This window comes from Bacidia gigantensis (assembly GCF_019456465.1).
Source record: "Bacidia gigantensis strain McMullin 20006 chromosome Unknown contig_125, whole genome shotgun sequence".
NCBI classification, from domain to species: domain Eukaryota; kingdom Fungi; phylum Ascomycota; class Lecanoromycetes; order Lecanorales; family Ramalinaceae; genus Bacidia; species Bacidia gigantensis.
The window spans coordinates 713,378-735,590 of record NW_025408591.1 but is presented as its reverse complement, the minus strand read 5'-3'; the positions used below and the strand labels follow the sequence as shown (position 1 = coordinate 735,590).

Here is a 22,213-nt window from a genome sequence, read left to right as displayed (position 1 = left end):
CATACCATATTTTACTTCTTTATGATGTGATGATGATGCCAAGCGCGTGATGCATGCGTCTAGTGAGGCCTTCTCCCAGGCATTGACACATGCACCGATAGTTCCGATTGCTCCTGATCACGCATGGAGAACAGTGTCAGAATTGCTCATTCTCACCCTCAGCCATTTGCTTCTGCCAATTAGTCTCCGCACTGTAGAGCACTAATCCTCCGCCCCGCTTCACGACACCGCTTTTCTGACTGTTCCACGACACCTCGAAGCTTTCTTTCGACATATCTCAAAAGGGTTCTCCCAGGGAAAGAGTTCTAGAAGCACTAGACACGGCTGGAGGTTAAAAGTCTACAATATCAGGCAACAATCACTACAAACTCCAATCTCTCCAGATCTACGTTGAGGTCCCTACGTCAGCTACCAAAATACGTCTGAAACCCAAACTTCGAAGGCGCTGGTATCTGTTACGCCATCGTCGTCATTTGCGGCGGCCCAACATGGGCCTCCAATACAACGTCTACCTAAACTCGGACAAGATCGTGGGATGCAAGAGCTGCAAAACACATCTCGCCGGGCATGAACATATAATTTCACGCGTACGACCTTGTTCCGTTGGCATTAATTCCCTTCTTCCTCTCATACTGAATTCCTGCAACAATTCTGCTCTCCATCTCTCGCTGTCTCCTGTGAAGTCCTAGTCCCCACTGACGAGCCCAACAGAACTTCCGAGGCCAACACGGGAAAGCCTTCCTATTTTCCGAAGTCGTGAACATTGATGAAGGCCCCGCCAACGAGCGCAACATGACAACCGGAAAACATCTAGTAAGGGATATCAGCTGCAAGCATTGCAAGGAGACGGTTGGGTGGAAGTATGACAAGGCGTATGAGCAGAATGAGAAGTATAAGGAGGGGAAGTTCATATTGGAGGCAGAATTATTGTGTACGGTGTACTAGATCAGAGCAGGGGGACAGCACATGGGCAAGGCAATCAATACAAGGGGCAGCTGTGAGGTATTGGTCGATGCGGCCCTGTGATGGTAGGGGAGGGAACAAGACCGAAGTTCGAATGGCAGAATGATGCATGCAACTTTTTCAGCGAGGCGTTCTGGCGAGTAGAGCCGGAACAAACGGCAGGATCTTACCTGTGCACATTTCGAGCAGGCATCCAAAGGGAGGAGTGACTTTTCACTAGACTGCCTTTGCATTCCAAGTCAGAGCATGACCGATTGAGAAATAAATAAACTTGAAGTCCCGGTATCAGCAAACCAAAACTTCTCCTGAGTAAGCAATTTGCTAAATCTGCAACGTTGTGAAGCCTTTGGGCCCGAGCAGGCTGTCCACGGCTTGGAAGCGGATAAACATATGAATCGAAAATAGTGCATAATTTGTCTTGCGCGGATAGATGAATGTGGGAATATATTGCATGTCTTCGTAGTAGCTAGAAACCGAAGGATTCTCAAAAGATACCGAAGTGAATTGGCAACGACATTGTGAGTAGAGCGCACCATTCTTGATCATAGACTCAGGTAGGAAGTCTTGACGCTTTGATTGGAATGAAGGTGTTTACCCAGCTCAAGATAAGGGATCTCCCGCAAGAGTAAGAGCGAGCGGGGAGGATTTGAAAAGCTTTCACAGCGAGACAATGTCGTCGAAATGTTAATCAGATGGTGGGGAACTGCGTTTCCCGGTCGTAATGTTGGTTGAACTGGTGACAAGTCTGTGGCCCATTGACCCCTGTTGCAAGTAAGATTGCTATTCCCTTTCGCCAGTGAGCCTGTTCCGAGGTAAATCAATTGATAATGCTCAAGCTGGTTCCTTAGGATGGCGAGCTCTGGATCACGAAGCTTCTGATGTTGACAGCATATAGATTTGAATTGCATCGGCAATCTCAATGCCCTTGAAAGACACTAAAGGATTCGCACAGAAATTGCTTGTGTTGGTGCTTCCATGAAGCAAAGATTGCATTCAGTGGAAAGAGTCAAGAGCAGGTCGAGAATGCAGGAGTGTTCCTCACTGGGCGCGGGTAAGTCGCTCCAGTAATGATGGACATGCTGACGATGATGATTCAAATCAGACCGTCTGGACTCTATGCTGTTATCAATTCGAAAATATTGAGCTAACACATCTACATACAGCAGACTCAATACTATCACGACTCGGCTTTCCTAGGTCAGCAAGTGCAAAATCGTGGAGCCTTCGAACCGAGCAAGAACATGTTGGAGGAAATGACTCGAGGCGTAGAGGTGGTCACTCTTGAAGTAAGCGTTTCCTTCCTCTTTCTTGAAAACCACGCGAATGTATTGCCACTGACGTCCACTTCTCACTCCGAGATCGTCAAATTAAGCCCGGCATTCTCGATTGAGGTTTACTTTGCTGAAACTTTGATATCTTCTCTCCAATGATCGTGTACGCAAAGGCTGGGGCGTGGAAAGATGGATCTTTGCATGTGCTGACGAAGGCTTTACTCCCCGAGGCGAGTGTCATTGTATGAGAAACCGTGTCATTGAAGACTGTCAGTCAAAGGCAAGCACTTTGGACATGAGACTAAGCTGTCCTTGTCGTATCAAATTAAAGGCTCATAGCAGATACAATCATGCCACCGATTAAAGCTGTGGGAGGGTTAGGCTATCTTGAAAGGATGAAGGTTCGGATTCACTAGAAAATCGCTCATAGGTAGGATTCACCTTTGACGCCTGAAGAGCAACTGAGTCTGTGCGCAGTGAAGCCTGGAAGGAGTAAATCTTTGGCTGTGATGGGGTCAAGTATCACGCATGAACCTGATTCTACTGCATCACCCTCGACCATCCCAAGCATCGGCGGCAGCTAAGGAGCAATAAACCTCGCAGTAGCTTGTGGGCCATGCTAGAAGCTCTGTCAATGGGTGTCAATGGGTGTCAATGGGTGTCAATGGGTGTCACGCAGGTGACAAGCTAAAGTAGATGCATAACTAGCCACCAGTAGCTGCAAGCAAGCTGCCCCTCCGTTGCTCTTGCAGAAGTGAGAATACCGTGGGAGCTTTGGGTGCCAAGGGACAAAGATCCAGCGAATGAAGAAAGCGGAAAATTAGCGTGGGTCCTAGTCAATAGCTCCCAAATTTCTCATATAAATGAAAACTTTTGTGGGACATCTGTTTCCGCACGTCTTTCTTTATATGTGACTCCATACAGCCTAATTTCTATCCTCTACTGCTTGTCTTCCTTCCGACCCTCCGCAACCTTGTCATCCTCTTGCTCGCCACCCTCCATCTCGTTACTACCAACACTTTGGTATGTTACTTCAGACCCTTCACCGCCCAGCCTTCATCCATATACCGGCTAGGGCAGTCCGCCAGCTAATGAACCTCAAGAACTTATCCAGGAGACAAGCTTGACCAAAGTATCGCGTCCTCGTTCGACAAATCTAGCCTCTGATCGACTCTGTTCCGAGGACACAACTATATCGTTCCAAGTTCCAACGATGGCTGCAGATAACCGTGCGGATGCCGACATTGCAGGCTTGACTGAGTCTATGGGCCGTGCTGGTATCAATGGTATGGACGACTCCCGTCTTGGACCTGACGGCGAAGCTGCACCCAGGACCGAGGAGGAGTACGCCCAATCACAAATGACTCTTCGTGCTATAGTCTCCTCGAAGGAGGCAGGTGTGATCATAGGCAAGGCAGGCAAAAACGTCGCGGACTTGAGGGAAGAGACGGGGGTCAAGGCTGGAGTGAGCAAGGTCGTACAAGGCGTTCATGACCGTGTCTTGACGGTCACCGGAGGATTAGAGCAGATCGCAAAAGCGTATTCAATTGTTTGCAAAGCTCTTTTGGAAGGTGCCCCGCAAATGGGTATGGGAGGTGTTATATCCACAAATGGAACACATCGTGAGTCTATCAAGCCCAATGATCAACGCATTGTTCTTCCTGTGTTTGTCCTTTGGTTGCCTAATATCTACGCATTGACTAATTTGATACCACGATAGCCATCCGTCTGCTGATCTCGCACAATCAAATGGGCACAATCATCGGCCGCCAAGGTCTCAAGATCAAGCATATTCAGGACGTCTCGGGCGTCCGCATGGTCGCTCAAAAGGAGATGCTACCACAATCGACTGAACGCATTGTGGAAGTACAGGGAACTCCTGAAGGTATTCAGAAGGCAGTGTGGGAAATAGGTAAATGTTTGGTGGACGATTGGCAACGTGGCACTGGCACGGTGCTCTACAACCCCGCGGTACGGGCTGAGGCTGGCCGAGGCGGTCCACTTGCAGGACCTCTGGCTGGCGCACCACCTCCATATTCTGGACCTCGCTCGTATAACAGGACTGGAAATGGTGCTGATTTCAGTGACAATTCATATCGTCGTTCGAACTCCGATGCTGGACCCCGTGGGCCCCCAACTACGACAGAAGAAGGCGAAGAAATTCAGACCCAAAATATCAGTATCCCATCAGATATGGTAGGGTGCATCATCGGACGGGGGGAAGTAAGATTAGCGAGATCCGAAAAACCTCAGGTGCAAGAATTTCGATTGCGAAAGCCCCACATGACGAGAGCGGTGAGCGAATGTTCACCATCATGGGAAGCGCCGGTGCGAACGAAAAGGCTCTCTACCTCCTCTACGAGAATCTCGAAGCTGAAAAAATGCGGCGAAGCACACAACCCCAGCAAGACTGATTGCATCACATTCGACAACAGATCTCAAAGCCTGCATCTTCAACTACCTTCTACATTGCCATACTACGAATGTGACAACCAAGCGTCAGTCCTTTCCGCTCCACGACGCGTCGATATCCCAATTCTCGCTTCACTCCCCAGAACGCCTGGACACCATCTCTTTTTATCCACTTCAGCCTCTTCAAATGATGAATCACGATCATCCACAACCTTACGACTCACGAACTTTGCTTCATACCTATTGATGCTTCCACCATCCGCCTTTGTCTGTGCAAAGGACCTTCGACCACAGCTATCCGCTTTCCCGACTTCGTAGCTTGCTGACCACCCGCTCCCTCCAAACCTCCACTTTGCTTGCTGTGAAGCAGGCTCCTCAAAAATTCCTCAGTAAGATCACTGCTTTGTGCACAGGATCTTGGTTCCTACAATGGTATACCCAAAAGTCTGGGAGGATCCGTATGATTAGAAGTTAGTCATGGTAGATCAATCTACACACTACAAACCATCTATTGTGTCTCTTCAATGCGTAGATATCACGTGCTGGCCGCGTGGAAGGCATGCTATAATAGTGTGGGTTTACCGTGGGGTGAGGGCAAAGTGAGAAGGCCATCTAGTCCTACCCCACGTTTCATGCACCTACAACACCCAGTGGGCGTTTATGCTTAGTCGATTTCAGACTTCAGCTTGTTGCTCTTCCGCCCACGCGACGTTTGTATAAGAATATCGACCTCCCAGACATGCAGGAAATCTACGAGTACACGTGCCATCGTCGGTTAACGGTCCGCGATTTTTTTCCAGATAGAAAGTAGCGTGCACCAGGGCTGCATAGAATGACGAAAGGGCGAAGGATCATCAGAGACAGTCGATATTAGGTAGTTCGACGCGCCCTCATGCAGTTTGAGATTCCAAAAGTTTCAGGCAACGCAAAAAGACGTTGGGGCGGCGTGTGCTCATATATCAACACCTTGAACGCAATCAGGCATCCTCTTCAATAGAGACATGTCATCGCGTGACTCGTCAGATTATGGTAAGTCAGCATTCTGTTCACATTTGAAGGCATCAACCTGGTCCGCCATCGAATCCTGCCTACCATGCCTACAAAGCTGAGGAAACAACAACCACTAACAAATCATGGCAGCAGTAACCCCAGCGTTGCGACAGGTAAATTCAAACGAAGAAAAAGAGCAAAGTGCCGCCTTTCAGATCAGCCCGCTTCACATACCAAAAAATAAGAGTACCAGTGACTTGCTGTCAAGTGCAACTAAAGCCCTTCAAGATGGCAGGGTGCGGGTGTCTTTCACCGCCGAGTCGGCAGGCGCGACTAGATCACCCATCGTTGCAGAGCATGAGCATGGCTTGGGTATGGGGCTCGGCTTACGACGAATACGGCAACAACCGGCCTCTCGAGTGCCTTCGCGAGCGCCTACTGTGCCCTCTTCACCTAAAAGCCCATATGCCTTGCCCACCCGGTCATCCTCCTTGAATCTGGGCGTTTTACCAGCTCGGGGATTTATGACCGGAGAGAAGCCATCACCCACACTACAATTTACAGAAGACTTAACAAGATTTCCCTCGGAGTCTTTACACTCGTTCTCCTTCGCGAATCAGTCAGAAGATGCGTTGCATAATCGCCAAAGCATATTGAAGAGGGCTATAGATTTCATGAAGGATCGTCTAGGATGGGGAGCCAACCATCCTGGTGTCATAAAGGCACAGGCAAAGGTCAGTGGAGATGCAGAGGTGCAAAGCATGGTAGAGCTCTTGATTCGAGCCAATGTGGTAGCCCAAAATAGCCAAAATAATGTGACCTCGCAAGCTCGAAATGGGCCCTTGACTGGGCCGGCAGATGTTGATGGACGCAATGTCTTTGACAGAGCTTTCATGCCCATTGGCCAAAGTCCTGAAGAATCAATCAAGGGCCTGGACCTGGATGAGACTCCAAAGATACAAAATGATGCTGAGCTTTCGAGGCCATCTTCTAGTCAGCCTGCGCCGTCTTTAGGAAGTGAAGCATCCGCGCCCGAAGTTCCGGAGCCGCAGTCACCTTCGTCACAGCAAATTCCATCAGGGAGGCCGGCTCTCAAGCGCACATACACGGACATTTCCCTGCTTGACTTGCAGAATCAACTCTCTGAAGCATTGGCGAAACCATACAAATCCACGCATGACGCGACAGACCACCGCGTGTTGTCTGCAATCGCAGTTCCTTCAATACATGTCAAGGCACAATTACCGAGCGTCAACGCTCCCGCTCATGTTCATGGCCATAACAATCGGTGGGTGCCAGCGGCGCAAGCTATATTCACGACCGAAGCTGCTTCTCCATGGACGCTGCTTGCAGCGAATGACCTAGCCTGTCTCGTGTTTGGAGTGACAAAGGCGGAAGTAAAGAAAATGAGCATGCTCGAGGTCGTGCGACAGGATCGTAGGGCGTGGTTAGAGGACAAACTTCGCTCGCCAGGGTCAGAAGCAAATCCGAAGTTACGGCATGTCCATAGTCAAAGTGCGAGAACAAGTCCGAAACCAACTTCTCCATTAGGCGGTGGTATCACTGCCTCACTTCTGAGCAAACCATCTTGGCGGGAGCAGAGATCCCAAACTGGAGGTTATAAAAAGCAGCCCAAAGCGACACCAGACAACAAAAAATCCAACTCTCGCGGTGTTCTTCTTTGCGGTGATATTGTTCCAATTCAGAAGAGAAACGGAGCGGTAGGTGCGGCAAGCTTATGGGTGAAAGAAAAGCGCGGCGGCCTCATTTGGGTGCTCGAAGAGATTGCGGAGGACGTTGCGTCTCTCAAGCTAGATGAAGATGCTGATATCCTTTCAGCCACTGGCGCCGCTATGGCAATATGGGGTCAGACCGAAAAGCTTGTCGGCAAAGGCGTCGAGGAACTCATTCCTGGACTTCCCCTCATCGATGGCTTTGCAGTAGACAAGAAGGCCCTCGAAAAGAGCGAAGACTCGAAATACTACGCTGTTCGCAACAGAAGTGGTGTCAGCGTACCTGTATCCGTGTCAATGGATGCAGCCACGCGGAGTTTGCGCGTGTCAAGCTTCCCTCACATTGCTGGGATAATCGTTCTATCAGCATCTGATTTGCGGATCATTAATTCCAACTCGGTCTTCTCAGCCGCACTTTTTGGTAGAGAAGACCCTTCAGGATACAAAGTCACCGACCTCATTCCGCAATTTGGTGACATCCTTGACTTTCTGACGGACGAAGAGGATGTTGCTCTCGTCGATGGTATCGTGGTACCAGAATACAGCTTTCAGAGAGCTCGTGCCTTATTGACATTGCGTGAAGGTAAAGCCGACGCCGCTATCATCTTCTCGAGGCCAGCAGGGGTAGTCGCACGGCATCGTGACGGTTCAGAAATAAACATTGATGTCCAGATGCGCGTTGTACGCAGTGAAAGAAGTGCAAGCGAAAATTCCGTCATCGAAGAGAAAACTGAGGACAGTGACGCCGATGAAGTTGTAGAAGACTCAGAGCTAGTGTATGCCTTGTGGATTACTTATTCGCGTCACCTTCATTCAGCGGCACCACCAGGAAGTACTACGTCCCCTGCCTTCTCCCGACCACTCACACCTCCTCATCAGCCATCGCCTGGTCAAACAAACCGCACCGCCTCCCCAATAGTCATTGACCAAGACGACATTCAACCCACGAACTCGCCCACCACGGAGATATCTCAAAAGATCAAAGAAGCAGCCTCTCAACCCATTTCAGACAGCCCACCTAAGCGGCTAATGAGTGAATCGCTGGCCACCACCACATCCAATTCGAAATCTCCAAAGAAAAAGAAGAAAATTGGTGATTATACTATCATCGAAGACATGGGCCAAGGTGCTTACGGTCAAGTCAAGTTGGCTCTCTACGCAAAAGGTACCGGCAAGAAAGTCGTCCTCAAATACGTCACAAAAAAACGTATTCTCGTTGACACATGGACGCGTGATCGTCGACTTGGAACTGTTCCCCTAGAAATCCATGTCTTGGACTACCTTCGAAAGGATGGTCTACGGCACCCAAACATTGTAGAAATGATCGACTTTTTCGAGGACGACGTCAATTACTACATCGAGATGGTGCCCCATGGTTTGCCTGGAATGGACCTTTTCGACTACATCGAAATGCGATCGACCATGTACGAGAGCGAGTGCAGAAATATCTTCCTCCAGGTTGTAGCGGCGCTGCACCATTTGCATACAAGAGCTCTTGTCGTACATCGTGATATCAAGGACGAAAATATCATTCTCGATGGGGAGGGTAACGTCAAGTTGATCGATTTTGGAAGTGCAGCGTATATCAATAATGGGCCCTTTGATGTCTTTGTGGGCACTATTGGTAAGTTTTCTCGTCTCTTTCTACCATTATCTGCCCAATTTCCCGCCTTCCCGCTTCAAACGCGAACGTTCGTCCTAACACGGTCGATGCAGATTACGCAGCCCCCGAGGTCTTACAAGGCAAATCATACCGTGGACGCGAACAAGACATCTGGGCCCTTGGTATTCTCCTCTACACGCTTGTCTACAAGGAAAATCCCTTCTACAGCATCGACGAGATTCTCGATCATGAACTGAGAGTTCCATGGATTATGAGCGAGACTAATATCGATCTAATCAGGTGTATGCTTGATAGGGACGTAGAGAAAAGGCTAGATATTGAGGAGGTCATGGCGCATGAGTGGTGTATGGAGGGTGGAGAGGGGGTCAGGGATGAGAATGATGGTTCATGACGATGATGACAGCGGCAATAGAAAGCGATTGAGTATGAGTGGGGTGGTTGGGGAAGAGGAGGCGGCGAGCCTGGGTTACCAAGACCTTTCTGCGCAATCACATGAAGCATTTGGTAGGCATTTAAATCCTGGTTTGGTTATGGAAGCAAGCGTCATTGATACCCACGATTTTGAGATCTGTATATCGGGAGGAGTATTGTCACCGGATGGTCTCTCAGGATTAAGACATAGCATGCACATTATCGGGTTTCAGCATTAGAATATCTTGAAGAATGAGAGCGAGAATTCCCTGATGGCTGAGCTTCGGAGCTCTCATCGTAGTCTTAACAGTCAATTATGTGTATTGCACTAGCTTATGTTATTTGGCTTTACATGAATCTGCACTTCGTTTCTTCGGCGTCCCGGCCGTCCTTTTCAACGCTCATGTCCTCATTTCCTATTACATCGTCTTTCCCTACCCGGAACGCCATGCTCGCTTGCAAGATTCTTCGTAAGGAAAGGAAGGTTGCTAAATGAATAATACAAGGTCAAGATGCTGCACATGCCTCAGAGCCTTCAATAATTATATCTCCTCTTACATGCTCCCATCCACTCCCGGCGGCAAACGATTCTGATCACTCTCCTGCTGGGGTGGGCCTACCCCAAACCCCTCAATATTCATGTCGGCCCAATCCCACTCGAGTGTCATGGGCATATTCCACAAATCTTGAGGCACAAATGGCTGCTGGAAGGCACCCATATTTAGCGGACTCATAGGATCGTCGGTCGGGAATTGGTTCATGTCTGGCATTGGCATACTGCCAGCGCCACCAGCCATAGGGTTAGAGGAGGGTTCATTCATGAGATCTGCGAAGGACATAGTGTTTGCACCATTGATGGAGGGTGAAGTGCTGTGATCTTTTGTCGCAGAATTGTTTGTGAAGTTGAGGGGAAGGTTTATGTTCGCGACTGTGGGTGAAAAACTATTCAAAGAGGGATTGAAAGATTGATCGGTCAAAGTACCTGTCAAGCTAGGAGGCGCAAGATTCTGAGAATTGGGCGAATCGTTTGTTGACGGCGTAGATGACGCTAATCTTTTCTGCGGTATTTGCTGAGGTGTTGACGAGACACTGTTATTCTCAGTGCCATTGGATAGCTTGCTAGGTCTTCGTCTGTGGCCTTTGGACTTGTCGCTCTGCTCGAGGACGACACGAGCAATCCGCTCAAACTCCGTGCAGACGCCCAACATGCGCTTGACGCCGCCTTGCTCCTCAGTGACGGAAAGCAGAGATAGGAAATTAACGACTTGATTCATCAGCTTGATGTCTGAGCGAGCTCTAGGATCCTGTGGATTCTGAAGCACATTGGCAAAGAGAGTCACTAAAGCAGATACGGGAAAGTATAGGATAAGCCTACAAATGTCAGTGGCCAGTCTCGAGCAGAGGACAAGACGGATCATACCAGACGCAAGAGTAATCGCCCTGAGGGATGTACCGAATCAGCTGTATCGACGCCCGAGCCGCCTGTACGCACAAAGTAGCGGAGGAGAAGACCCTTGGATTCAAGGGTCGAGCGTTGAGCCCTTGCAGAGCATAGTTCGACAATCTGCTTGTCCAGTACCCGTGATGCACCGACATGCGATGTATCGTAGTGAGACAATTGTAATAGGCAAAGTGAAGTACCACAACATGGAGCACCAAAGGTGTGTGGGACGCCTTGATTTCATGTTCGGGGCGAAAATCGATAGGGATACTATCTTTCCATTCTTCGAGTTCCTTGTCTAGCTCACCGATGGTGTTGAGAAGGTCACCATCTGATTGTTTCGCTGCCTTGGTCGAATACAAGTGCTTGTACACTTTGTTTTCGATAACTGCGAACTCAACCATAAACCTGAAAAGGTTAGCTTTTCCTTTACCATCCGCCAGCGGAATGTTGCCAATGTTATCGCTCGGATCACTTGTGGGCAGTTCAACGTTCATGTCGTCATCGTCTTGTGCTGGTGGCCGGCCCGAGCGAAGACAGATGTCTTTGTCAATGATATATGCGATCCAGAAGACTCGTTTACGCTGTTCAATTTCAACGGCGTTGAGGTTGAATCCAGAGCCTTTCTTATGCAGGCCCATGCTGTGTGCCAGCCTAATGGCAGCAGCGACAAGGAAGAACGATGGCTGTGGATTTGGCGTTCCAAGCAGAAACAGTGCCATGCCGAGCAGAGCCTGCACACTCAGCAAGTCGGTGTTTCTCATAGTCAATTCTGTCAGAACACCCATTGCGTTCTTCAGGTAGCCCCAAGCCTTCTTGTCTTCATCTTGTGAGACCAGATGGCTCATTACACGCAGACGATGTGCAATTGCTAATGCAACGTTGAAGCTTGCCCACCATCCTGATGCGTCATAAGGCTGTAAAGAATAGTACCGATCGACTAAATGCATGAAAGTAGGCTCGTGAAATAAAGGGAACATACAGTTGAAATTTTCAAAATAGTCTCGTAGAAGGGAATTGGCTTCGTCCTTAGGCGGCAAAGGTTGAAAGGTTTGTCGAGTAAACAAGTCTGAGAATACCTCTGGCTTCCAGTATGTCCATTTGATATCGTGCACTGATGCTGAGGTGATCATATCTTGGAAGGAAGTGTCACCTGTCTTCTCGTTGACCCATTGAATGCCTTTGGGAGAGAAGATGGAGAATCCCGAGGAGGAGCCTGGTGGGTATCAGTTCTTTGGCCATTGAACACATGTCTACAAAGCGCCTACCAATGTACCTCGTCTCTCCACAGTTGTTTGTGACAAGCGAACACATCATATCTGATAACTCCTCGACCTCGGCTTCCTTTTCTTTGCATGCGGCTTCTGGAGATTTGGCACCGACATTCGTCGTCTCTTCGTTCTCTGTTTGAGGCGGGCTTTGTGGAGATGTCAGTGTCCGCGAATGACTTCCAGCCTTTGACGAGCGATCCATTGCTTCGCCTTCATGATTTCCTTGGCGGTTGGCGAGCTGCTTCTCCAGCGTTCCGAGATCCGTCTTCTCCCCGTCTTCAGTCAATAACCCAGACATCCGTAGCAGATTCTCCATTCTGCCGAGCCTGTTCTCAAGTCCCTCGATGTACTTGGCACTTGGAATATCATTAGCAGTGTCAAGGAGGTAGGCCAATCGAGGTCCTACCCTTTGGGTGGGTTTCGCTTTTTCTCAACATGCGTGAACACGCATTCCGTTTTATAGTTGATACAATTTTTACATGCTGGCATGCCACCATCACATTTTATCTTCTTCTTACGGCACATATCACAGGCCTAGCAAGCAATCAGTATGCCGTAAGCTCTGCATCGTCTGTCTGCCCACTCTAGCGATCCTTCTTCTCTTGCCCTCACCCCCACCTTGCTGCATCCCATCATCATTCTGGCCATCTTCGAATTCATCTCCAAAACCAAAATCCGGAAGTAACGGTGAGGTATCTTGACTGTCCGCACCAAAGAATTGTGTTGGAGGATTGGGAATAGGCGGGATGTTAAAGCTGGTGTCAAAAACCTGCTGTTGAGGATCCATCTTCAGCGCAACAGCAATCGCAGGGACAACTAGATGGCAAAGACTGAGATCGAGGCTGGAGAGCAGGGGGACCCTCTATTAATAATTCATGATAAGTGGTGCATGGAATCGCGTCCACAGGCACTGTGCCGTTATTATGTATGTGCGTCTTCTATTTCACCACTTCTCATTGTCGATCTTGCATTGGAAACGTAGGATATGTTTCTCTGACTCCGCTCATAGGCCTTCGAGGTTCGAAGGCTACAGCACATTTGCGCGGTTGGGACGTAGCAAGCTTGCATAATGTAAGCAGGGCCAAGACCTGCACCCATTTTTCCTTCTCATTGGACTCGGCCAATTATATCATCCATTTGAACCCATATACTTAGGAAGTCATCTTTAACATCAGAAGACTGAGTTTTCACGCGCCGTTCAACATCGCGCTTTCTTGATCCGGGACGGCATATCAATGTCACCGCTTAGCGCGGCGGATATCTACGAACACCCAGAGTTCGATGGGGTCATTTGGAAGGTCAAACCCGCGCTGGAAGGAAAAGCTACTGTAGCAGCAGGTAGACGAGGTGGACCTTTGCAGTTGGCATACGAAATACATGGAGAAGGTCCGACAAGACTCGTGGTAAGTATAGAATTCTACTACTTCGCGTCCAAGCCAAGTAGCCAGGCAATTTGCAGTCATCATTCAAACTCTACCTTCCATGAATCTTGAGCCTGACGAAATCTGTCAGTGGATCATTGGATTAGGAGGCTGGATGTCAGCATGGCAACGCCAAATCAAAGACTTTGGTCACAGTCAAAACACAAACCGTGGCCAGAGCTCCAAATACACCAATCTGATATTCGATCCTCGTGGCATGGGCAAGTCGGATAAACCGCTGACAAGATACTCGACATCAGAAATGGCCAAAGACACCCTTGAGCTGATCGACCACGTGGGTTGGACAAGGACGAGACAGCTCCATGTGATAGGCAGTTCCATGGGTGGAATGATTGCTCAAGAACTAGTAAGCTCCGCAACGATAACGGAAGTAAATCCCTAACTTCAAGAGGCGTGTATAGTGCCTGAGAGAATAGCTTCTCTAACCCTATTGGCGTCGGCACCTCGGATCTTCAACACAATTGGCTGGGTTCAGAATCTAAGGGACAGAATCAACCTTCTGTATGTACAATGTCGGAGATTGAATTTTGGTACTGATGGTGTGACAAGAATTCCAAAGGAGATCGACACCCAAGTAGAAGATACTAAGCAGCGCTTGTTCAGTTCGGAATGGCTGAATGAGCCAGACTCGGAGGGACATTTCCCAACCAATGGTGATAGGTTTAAGGCATATGAGCTGAAGAAGCGCCAGGACCCCGAAGGCTATACACGTAAAGGCTTCTTAATGCAAGCTCTGGCAGCAGGCTGGCATAATGTGTCGCCGAGACAGCTGCGAAATTTGAGCGAGCAGGTTGGGGGTGAAAGAATCCAGGTGATTCATGGAACGGCGGATAGAATGCTGCCTTTTCCGCTCGGAGAGACCTTGGCGAAGGAGCTGGGCCAAGTGACTTTCATAGTTGTAGATGGAAGGTCGCATGCGCTGCAGTGGGAGTGGCGAAGGGGATTGACCAAGGCTGTTGCGGCTCTGGTTGAAAAGGCAGAGATCATGACCACGGGCTGATAACGGTCCTTGGGATCTCCGCAACCTGTGTGGAACTTGTTTGATGAGTAGAGATGTTCGCTCTAGTGGCTGTATTTTATACTCCTTCAACGCGATATTTTGGGGATCCCAGATACCATCAAATCCTCAGTACAGCAGATGTTGCATTGTGATACCGAATCCTGCGCCATACTGAAAACAAAATCATTGAATTAAATTCGTGGGCGGTCATGAGTGCTTTTCCAGAAACTCTTTAGCCTCATTCACCTTGGAAGCTAGATATGGACTGCCGCCTCGGTCCGGGTGGTTTAAGAGCATGAGTTGTCGATGGTTTTTCCGTATCTTGTCCTTTGACAACGATCTCTCGCTACACACAATCAGTCAGGTTGCAAGGATGAAGGAGTTACGATAGCTGACCTTAATTGTAGAATCAATGATGCCTCTCTGCGATTCATGGTGGGCTCGAAACCACCTTTGTAGTATTGCTTCGTGAGATGGCCTATTGCACCGGCGCCGGCTCGATATTTTCGGAAGGCAACAAGACCTGCGCGACCCTGGACGATGTATGAGACGGGCCCGTTGACCAGGTCTGGTATGGGGAGCTTACAAAGAACGCTGCTGTTGCCACTCCAACCCCCAAAGCAATGGCACCAACCATGCTGTGCTGCTTGCAGAGCAAGTATTGTTGCAGTCAATCGTGTTGCACTGCAACAAGAGTGAGGAGAAAGAAATGGAGTCGGTTTAACTAGCGGTGGATCCTTAAAGTAGACTAGTCTGATCTTGAGTAAATCCACAACGACTTTCCAACTTCTTGCTAGACGACAAGCAAAAGCAAATATGAGGTCAGGTGTCCGAGCGCAGATGCAGTACCTCTCAGCTAACTCTTACGAAGGATAGAAAGTTGTCATTACTGTAGTCGACCAACTTACCCATCGAAAGGCATCACTTTCGTCCGCAATGATGCTAAGGTCTTCAGATTCTGTCGCAGGTAAGTGGATTTGAAAGTCTCGCTTTGACTGATAAAGCTTATTCGAAAAATCTAGCAAATGTCATAAGAATGTAATAGATTCTCTCTATAGACGTTGAGATCTACTGATTGTCCCCTCTAGTTCAAAATGAAGCGCAATCCCCGTAAATTGGGCTGGACGAAAGCCTTCCGGCATGCTCACGGAAAAGAAATGACCGTAGATACTACCCTCCAGCTCGCTGCGCGACGTAATGTGCCTATCCGATACAACCGCGACCTAGTAGACACCACCGTCAAAGCTATGGAGCGTATCGAAGAGATCCGCCTGCGAAGGGAGAGAGTCTTCTACAAGAAACGCATGGAAGGAAACAAGGAGAGGCAAATTTTGGCGGATGCGAAGTTGGTGGCTGAGAACGAGCATCTACTCCCTAGAATGCGTGGGAGTGAGAGGAAAGCCCTAGAAATGGAAATCGACAAGGAGAATGCACATGAGGTATTGGAAGAGATTGCGGTGCCGATATCGCAACGATCTGCTAAGACGAAGCAAAAGATGAAAAGGAAATTGTTGGTTGGGGGTGGGACGGAGGATTCGATGGAGACGGAATGAATAGAATGGTGCAGGATTGGCAACGATTGTGATATGTCGCTTAGCAAGGCGTTATTAAGGATGTATGCTTTTTGTGCGTTGAAAAAGAACATGATTCACGAACCTCTCTTGAGCTTTTCGCCTCCCAAGTGCGCTTGTTGCGGGGCTTGTAAGCCAGCTTCAACGTCTTGAAAGCTGTCTGTCCGTTTCATCTCTTGAAGTTCTCTGTCCTGCGGTTGTCTTCCTTCGATGACAGTGCTATCCCTAAAGTTGCCCGCCCCACCTCTCCCAGAGTAGCCCCTTGTTGGAGTGCTTCTCTCGTCCAGGACTGGATCTTCACCCAGGATCTGGGTTGCCGCTGATGCGCGGTCACTTGTTTCAACCCAGTTGCCAGCTCCTCCCCGCCCATATGTGGCGTATTTGGATTGTGGGTTGCTGCTTTGGTTTAAGCTATCAATTTGAGACGGCCTTTGAGCTTCGATATCATCATTCTCAAAAGTGTGAGCATGTGTATGCGAACACTGCACTATTGAAGGTCATTACTCACTTGCGCCTCTGTTTTTGAGGCTTTCTCGACTTCTTGCTTGGAGTAGTAGTTGCCAGCACCACCCCTTCCGACTCTGCGGTACTCCATCGTCTTGTACAATTAAGAAGTGTCACCTTGTGGACAAATTTATATTATAATTTGAGGCAAGCTATGAGCGAAGCCTGGTAAGCCTGGATGATAGCACAGGAGGGGCAGGGCCGGGTAGCGCTTGATGGACAGGCCGTCAGGGTCTTGCTAGAACTAGTCGAAGGCAATTACGACAGTCTTGGCAACGGTTCTCCGCCACGTCCGCGATGTTGGTCTGGTGTGCTGCGTCTGTTACGCAGTATGTTCGCATCCTCGACGTCATTATCGGGCTCAACAGATTCAGCACACTTGCAGACTCAGTCACAGAATGACCGCTCATAGACATATTGTTACCGGGACATATAGTCCCACAGTTTGATAAGAGATCCTTCTGCATGACGTTTTCACAATGGTATCTCGAAAGAGCCATCCAAAGAGCCGCAATGGCTGCCCCCAATGCAAAAAGCGACGGATAAAGGTGATTATGTCTTACAAAAGTTTTCCTGCGCGATAGCATTCATACAATGCTAAGTCTACCATGCGTGCTGACATCTCGGTATTAGTGCGACGAGGTCAGGCCCCGCTGCTCCAATTGCGTAAAACATGATATCGATTGTTCATTTGCGGCAAACCCCGCAAAAAGTGGTGCATCTCCAGCAGCTAAACGTCGGCGGTCAAATGATAGGACTTCCGTTCGACGTAGTTCCACCGGTCAATCTGGACAGACTGCGCCTATCAAAGACCCCCAGGCCAGTGGCAAGTTGACAGGCTCAGGAGAACATCTTCCACCGTTGCACCTTGATGAGCTCGAATTATTGCATCATTTCGTCACGGAAACTTGCATGACTCTCTCGGACCGTGAAGAAAGTCACAATATATGGAGACTGGTGGTGCCTCAGATCGCTTTTCAGCATGATTTCCTAATGCGAGGCATCCTGGCCATATCAGCCCTTCACTTGGGCACGCTACGACCGATGAAGCAGATGTATTTTACAAACATAGCTATTCAGCATCAGGATGCTGCTTTGCGCTCCTTCCGGGATGTAATGACAAGAATGGATGCCTCCAACGGCGATGCATTCTTCGCGATGTCAACCTTGATCGTAGTCTACGGGTTTGAATCGCCAAAGGCTTCTGACGGACTTGGAATGTTCAGGTTCAACGAGCATTCTGATGAGTGGCTACCACTCATTCGCGGTGTCAACTCCATAATCCAGAACGTTTGGGGCGACATCAAGCGAGGCAGGCTTAGCGGACTGCTTCATGACCATGACCAATCGCCAGTGACAAAAAACGTTCCCCAAAGCGTTGATGGACAGCTTTCGCTGCTTGAGCAACTTTGCAATGATATGTCGAGCACTGGAGAGGACAAAGCGGCGTGCCTAGAAGCCGCGTATCAACTACGATATGTTTACACAAGAATCATCAATAAGGAAACCTACGAGTGTGATGTGTCTTTGTCTTTCTTGTGGCCTGTTATCGTTCCGCAGCATTACCTGAAGATGCTCAACGAGGGGAGATCTGAAGCCTTGATTATCCTGGCTCACTACTGTACTGTTCTGGACCGCTTAGACCGCTACTGGTGGTTGAAGGGCTGGGCGAGCCACATTGTACATCATATACAGAAAGAGCTTGACGCTGCGATGCAGCATTGGATTCAATGGCCGATCAGCATCGTCACCCTTCATCCTGTCAATCTCATCACCCACTCAGGTGCGCAAAGTTCGTCTGACAACAGAACTCAAGACAGTGGCAGCTACGGCACTGCAATTGGTGATCAACTTGCCAGGACCCCAGGAGAAATCAAAGAGCTACAGCGCGACAGTAGTGGCGAGTGGACTAGCGTTGGTCGGGATGAAAATTCATTGCCCGAGGAACAGAACGGTCACACTAACGATACCTTTATATGCTGACAACGGAAGAGATATACAGCGCAAGATTTGCAATGATGATACAGTTAGAAGCCAGCAGTCTTCACTCTGCGGAATGTTATCTCCCGGGAACGTGGCCACGCCAAATTTATATGGCGGAAAATGCAGGAGACTTGCGCTGCATTAGTTGGCCCTGGAGCTAAGGCACTTCAATTTGGCGTGGTCAGTTGCGGCTTATTGACCCTCGAACGTGGATCTTTGTCCTACTCCTCCTGCTGTATCTCAACCTTGAAAGGCTTTGGTGCAAGAAGTCCAGAGAGTTCGCTGCCGTAAGATAATGCGGCAAATGATTGGCGGACGGAGACCGAAGCATTACCTGCATGAAGCCAAAGTGGGAGCTGGGGTGATCCTCACCACATACAGCGAAGCGTGGTGGGCTGTGGCCGAGACTAAGCCGATTCTGGGAGTCTAAATCCAGGAACCACCGAGCGGAGGCTTCAGAGTTCCTGTTCCTGCGGAAGATGGGGTTTGTGCTTTCTCCTAGGCTGGACGGGAGGGGAGACAGAGGATAAAGGTGATATCTAATCTCCTTGAGTCCTTGGTCGGAAGGCTGTACACGGGGAAGGCGTCAACTGACGGCTGTAAAATCCAATCATGTGAATCATCTGCAATAACGAGTGATTCAGTACGTAGTAAGTAGAGTCAACACGGCCGAAGAATGTAACATCTGATTTTGCACGCACAAGCACATACAACTGAGGACACAACAGTTCCAAGTGCATTACTATTAGCAAGAGCAAACGCAATCCAACCTGCGCGTGATCTGCGGCGGCCGAGCCAGCACGCCCAGGTTCTGCTGGTTCTGCTGGTTCTGCTGGCTGGACTACTGCGGAACAACCGAGCAAAAGCAGCAGCAGCTGACCTCTCATCAGGATCCCGTCGATCATCAGCGAGCGGGGCAGCGTTGGACGCCGCCTATCTACCTCCGACTACTATTCTTACCTATTAATGCTTCTGTTTTGGCTCAGATTGGACTTATGCAGACTCTGGACAAGCTAATAAAAGTACTCATCCGTCCATCCTTTTTTCTTCTTTTTTTGGGTGGCTTCTTGTCCTCGAAGGCCCCTACTCTGTTCCACACCATTTCCCTTCTTCTTCTTTTTTTTCACCCTCCATTGCTTTGTTCGGCTTTCGTTAACAATCCTTCATGATCTTCCTCGCCAAACCCATATTTTTGGACTTCAGTCATATCAGCGGTGCCCCGAGCTAAGCCGTTGCATCCTCCTACCGCTGTGATTCAGCCCCAGACTCTTTTCACTTCTCGGCGGCTGCCCCTTACCTACCACTGCGGCCATCGGCCCGATCTGGTCCCAGATTCTACAAGAGCAATTCACCTGCTCGGTCCGAAATTGAGCCTTCTCGCGGGGAAATAAAGAGCTGCAAATACATGCTTGCGTTATCTGACGCCATATCATCACAGATTTGGCCCTCTTGATTCAGACCTCGCCAGAGCTCTGGGTCCTGAGGGTCAATTGGCCCCGAGATGTCTTCTAGGGTAAGCTTCTCGTACATGAATCGCCAGAATCAGGGCCAGAGCTGACGATAGCCTCGAAGGATGCCCAAGTGACGCGTCCGCAGAGCCAACAGCGCCTTTCGATGATTTCCAATTCTTCTGGTGCTCCAAACCGCAACTCGGGCTCCAGGCACCACGCCCACTCGGTCTCGCTCGGGAGTATCAATACGTCGAACCGAGTTACGAGGAGAAGAAGCAACGCATCAAACGTGAACAGCGTGGCAGCACTCAGGGCTGCTTTGGACGAGTCCACAAAGGTCCTTGATATACCGAAGCACGGCCAGTCCAGGCCGACGCTTGACCTGGGGAGAAACAACAGCAATGATGGGGATCAAGGATACCGAGCAAAACCCGAAGACTCGGCCATTGCCGACGGCTTCTTGCCTGCTAGGCACAACAATGGCGCGCCGAAAGCACGTGCAAGGCGTGCCAGTGAAGGCTCTCACCTTATTAAAGGGGAAGGCAAGAGGTCCAGTGGGGAGCTGAGGTGTGACACGTGTGGCAAAAACTACAAGCACAGCAGTTGTCTCGCAAAGCACCTGTCAGTACCCCTACAGTCTCTTCGCTACCGATATTTCATCGTTCCCTGTTGCGTGTTCCCTTCTACCGTGCATGTAGTGAGCTTATACGTGTGAACGGGGACAAAATGAGAAGGCGAAGCAGCTGGCTAACGAATCAATAGGTGGGAGCACGATCCTGCCTGGGCCTACACCTCTAAGCTCCTCATCTCTAAGCATCAGCAGGTGCAACTGCTCGAAGCCGCCTCAGTGCTTGTCAATATGAATGTGGATGCCGACCTTGAGCCCTTAAAGCGTGGCGAAAGTGACAGCTCGTCCTTGTCGCCAGGTGCTTCGGGATCCTCTGAGACGAACGATGACTATTATGACGCATATAGCTCGGCTGAGACCACACCTCCCCCAACGGCAGAATCTTACAGCTATCCAGAGGGAATCAGTACAGGCAGGACCAAGCGATCGAGCGGACTAAGCTCATTGTATTCAAGATCTTACCAATCCGCTCCTTCTAGCTCTCTCCCCGGTATCAGCGGCTTCCCTCATTATACTTCCGGCATGAGTGGAGAGGAAGAGAGTGGGCTTGCCGCTGCAGTGGAGACACTCTGCAGTTTCGGCACACCAAGGAGTGGCCCAGTCCTTCTACCCTCCGACGTGCCACCTGTACCACCTTTACCTGCGCGTTATGCTGAGGAGCACCAGGCGACTAAATCCGGGAGTATCTTTGCGCAGTCCGACTTGGGCTTACCAAGTCCGTCATACCAACCCCTGTCCAGCGAGCGAGAAGTTCTTATGATACCATCTCGTGGGGGTGATTATCCCGATTACGATGATCGAAACATGGCTCATGAAGAAGACGAAGGCGTCTTCGGCAGCATGGAAGGCATAGCTCATGATGCTCATGAAGAACTATTTTCGCACCGCGCCTAATGCGAGAAGTCACGAACAGCATTTTCGCCAGGAATTTCGCTGTCCTTGGATGCTTGCCAGTGTGACTTCACGGTATGTTTCAGTATTATGGTGCTTCCTGTCTCCGCGGCCAGATTTTCAACACCAAGGAGTGGCTCATCACTCGTTCAATCCGAAAAGCGAGCAAAATCCCACGAGGTTAAAGATGAAGATCGATTGATGGTTCTAGCGTCGAGCGGACACCCGAAGGAAAACGTGGATTATTTGAATGTCGTTTAACGTGCACATTGGAGATGATCATTATTTACATACCAAGAATGCCCACCATATTACGGATGATCCTATGTAATTAGATGAATGTCAATGAGCAGGAATTTTCGAGGAAACATTAGCCTTCCCACCTGGTCGATGCATTTTGCGCCCTTCTTGAATTACACAACCGACTACCACCGTCTCGTTTTCCCTATTTACTTCTCCAGTGGAATCATTTTTCATCCTACTCAGTTTCTAAAACTGGTTTCTTCAAATTTCACCCTCTACCAGATTACTACCGTTCTTAAAACCTGACTGAAGAATTACATGAGATCTTGAAAAGCTGACACTTTTATTGGCTTCTCTCTCTACGCTCCGTGGTGCATTCTCTAC

The 22,213-nt window shown here is 49.3% G+C and overlaps 8 protein-coding genes across 8 annotated transcripts; 6 read left to right on the top strand and 2 right to left on the bottom strand.

The window, feature by feature from the left end:
* Nucleotides 1-3,447: 3,447 nt before the first annotated feature.
* On the top strand, nt 3,448-4,648 carry KY384_001052 (uncharacterized protein; the record flags this gene model as incomplete). The annotated part of the gene is made up of 3 exons (XM_044809584.1): nt 3,448-3,856; nt 3,955-4,430; nt 4,463-4,648. The coding sequence occupies 3 exons, from the start codon at nt 3,448-3,450 to the stop codon at nt 4,646-4,648; spliced, it is 1,071 nt and encodes a 356-aa protein (XP_044673491.1).
* Nucleotides 4,649-5,779: 1,131 nt separating this feature from the next.
* KY384_001051 (uncharacterized protein) lies at nt 5,780-9,384 on the top strand (the record flags this gene model as incomplete). The annotated part of the gene is made up of 2 exons (XM_044809583.1): nt 5,780-8,993; nt 9,086-9,384. 2 exons carry the CDS (start codon nt 5,780-5,782, stop codon nt 9,382-9,384), a joined length of 3,513 nt encoding a protein of 1,170 aa, XP_044673490.1.
* A 574-nt stretch (nt 9,385-9,958) lies between these two features.
* KY384_001050 (uncharacterized protein) lies at nt 9,959-12,903 on the bottom strand (the record flags this gene model as incomplete). Its single annotated transcript, XM_044809582.1, has 5 exons — nt 9,959-10,775; nt 10,825-11,785; nt 11,828-12,061; nt 12,114-12,518; nt 12,729-12,903. The coding sequence occupies 5 exons, from the start codon at nt 12,901-12,903 to the stop codon at nt 9,959-9,961; spliced, it is 2,592 nt and encodes an 863-aa protein (XP_044673489.1).
* A 448-nt stretch (nt 12,904-13,351) lies between these two features.
* On the top strand, nt 13,352-14,558 carry KY384_001049 (uncharacterized protein; the record flags this gene model as incomplete). Its single annotated transcript, XM_044809581.1, has 3 exons — nt 13,352-13,519; nt 13,629-13,904; nt 13,950-14,558. The coding sequence occupies 3 exons, from the start codon at nt 13,352-13,354 to the stop codon at nt 14,556-14,558; spliced, it is 1,053 nt and encodes a 350-aa protein (XP_044673488.1).
* Nucleotides 14,559-15,031: 473 nt separating this feature from the next.
* Nucleotides 15,032-16,111, top strand: KY384_001048 (uncharacterized protein; the record flags this gene model as incomplete). The annotated part of the gene is made up of 2 exons (XM_044809580.1): nt 15,032-15,100; nt 15,647-16,111. The coding sequence occupies 2 exons, from the start codon at nt 15,032-15,034 to the stop codon at nt 16,109-16,111; spliced, it is 534 nt and encodes a 177-aa protein (XP_044673487.1).
* Nucleotides 16,112-16,206: 95 nt separating this feature from the next.
* Nucleotides 16,207-16,724, bottom strand: KY384_001047 (uncharacterized protein; the record flags this gene model as incomplete). Its single annotated transcript, XM_044809579.1, has 2 exons — nt 16,207-16,581; nt 16,638-16,724. 2 exons carry the CDS (start codon nt 16,722-16,724, stop codon nt 16,207-16,209), a joined length of 462 nt encoding a protein of 153 aa, XP_044673486.1.
* Nucleotides 16,725-17,159: 435 nt separating this feature from the next.
* On the top strand, nt 17,160-18,616 carry KY384_001046 (uncharacterized protein; the record flags this gene model as incomplete). Its single annotated transcript, XM_044809578.1, has 3 exons — nt 17,160-17,200; nt 17,267-17,275; nt 17,407-18,616. The coding sequence occupies 3 exons, from the start codon at nt 17,160-17,162 to the stop codon at nt 18,614-18,616; spliced, it is 1,260 nt and encodes a 419-aa protein (XP_044673485.1).
* Nucleotides 18,617-20,117: 1,501 nt separating this feature from the next.
* On the top strand, nt 20,118-21,589 carry KY384_001045 (uncharacterized protein; the record flags this gene model as incomplete). Its single annotated transcript, XM_044809577.1, has 3 exons — nt 20,118-20,129; nt 20,213-20,634; nt 20,830-21,589. 3 exons carry the CDS (start codon nt 20,118-20,120, stop codon nt 21,587-21,589), a joined length of 1,194 nt encoding a protein of 397 aa, XP_044673484.1.
* Between the last annotated feature and the right edge of the window lie 624 nt (nt 21,590-22,213).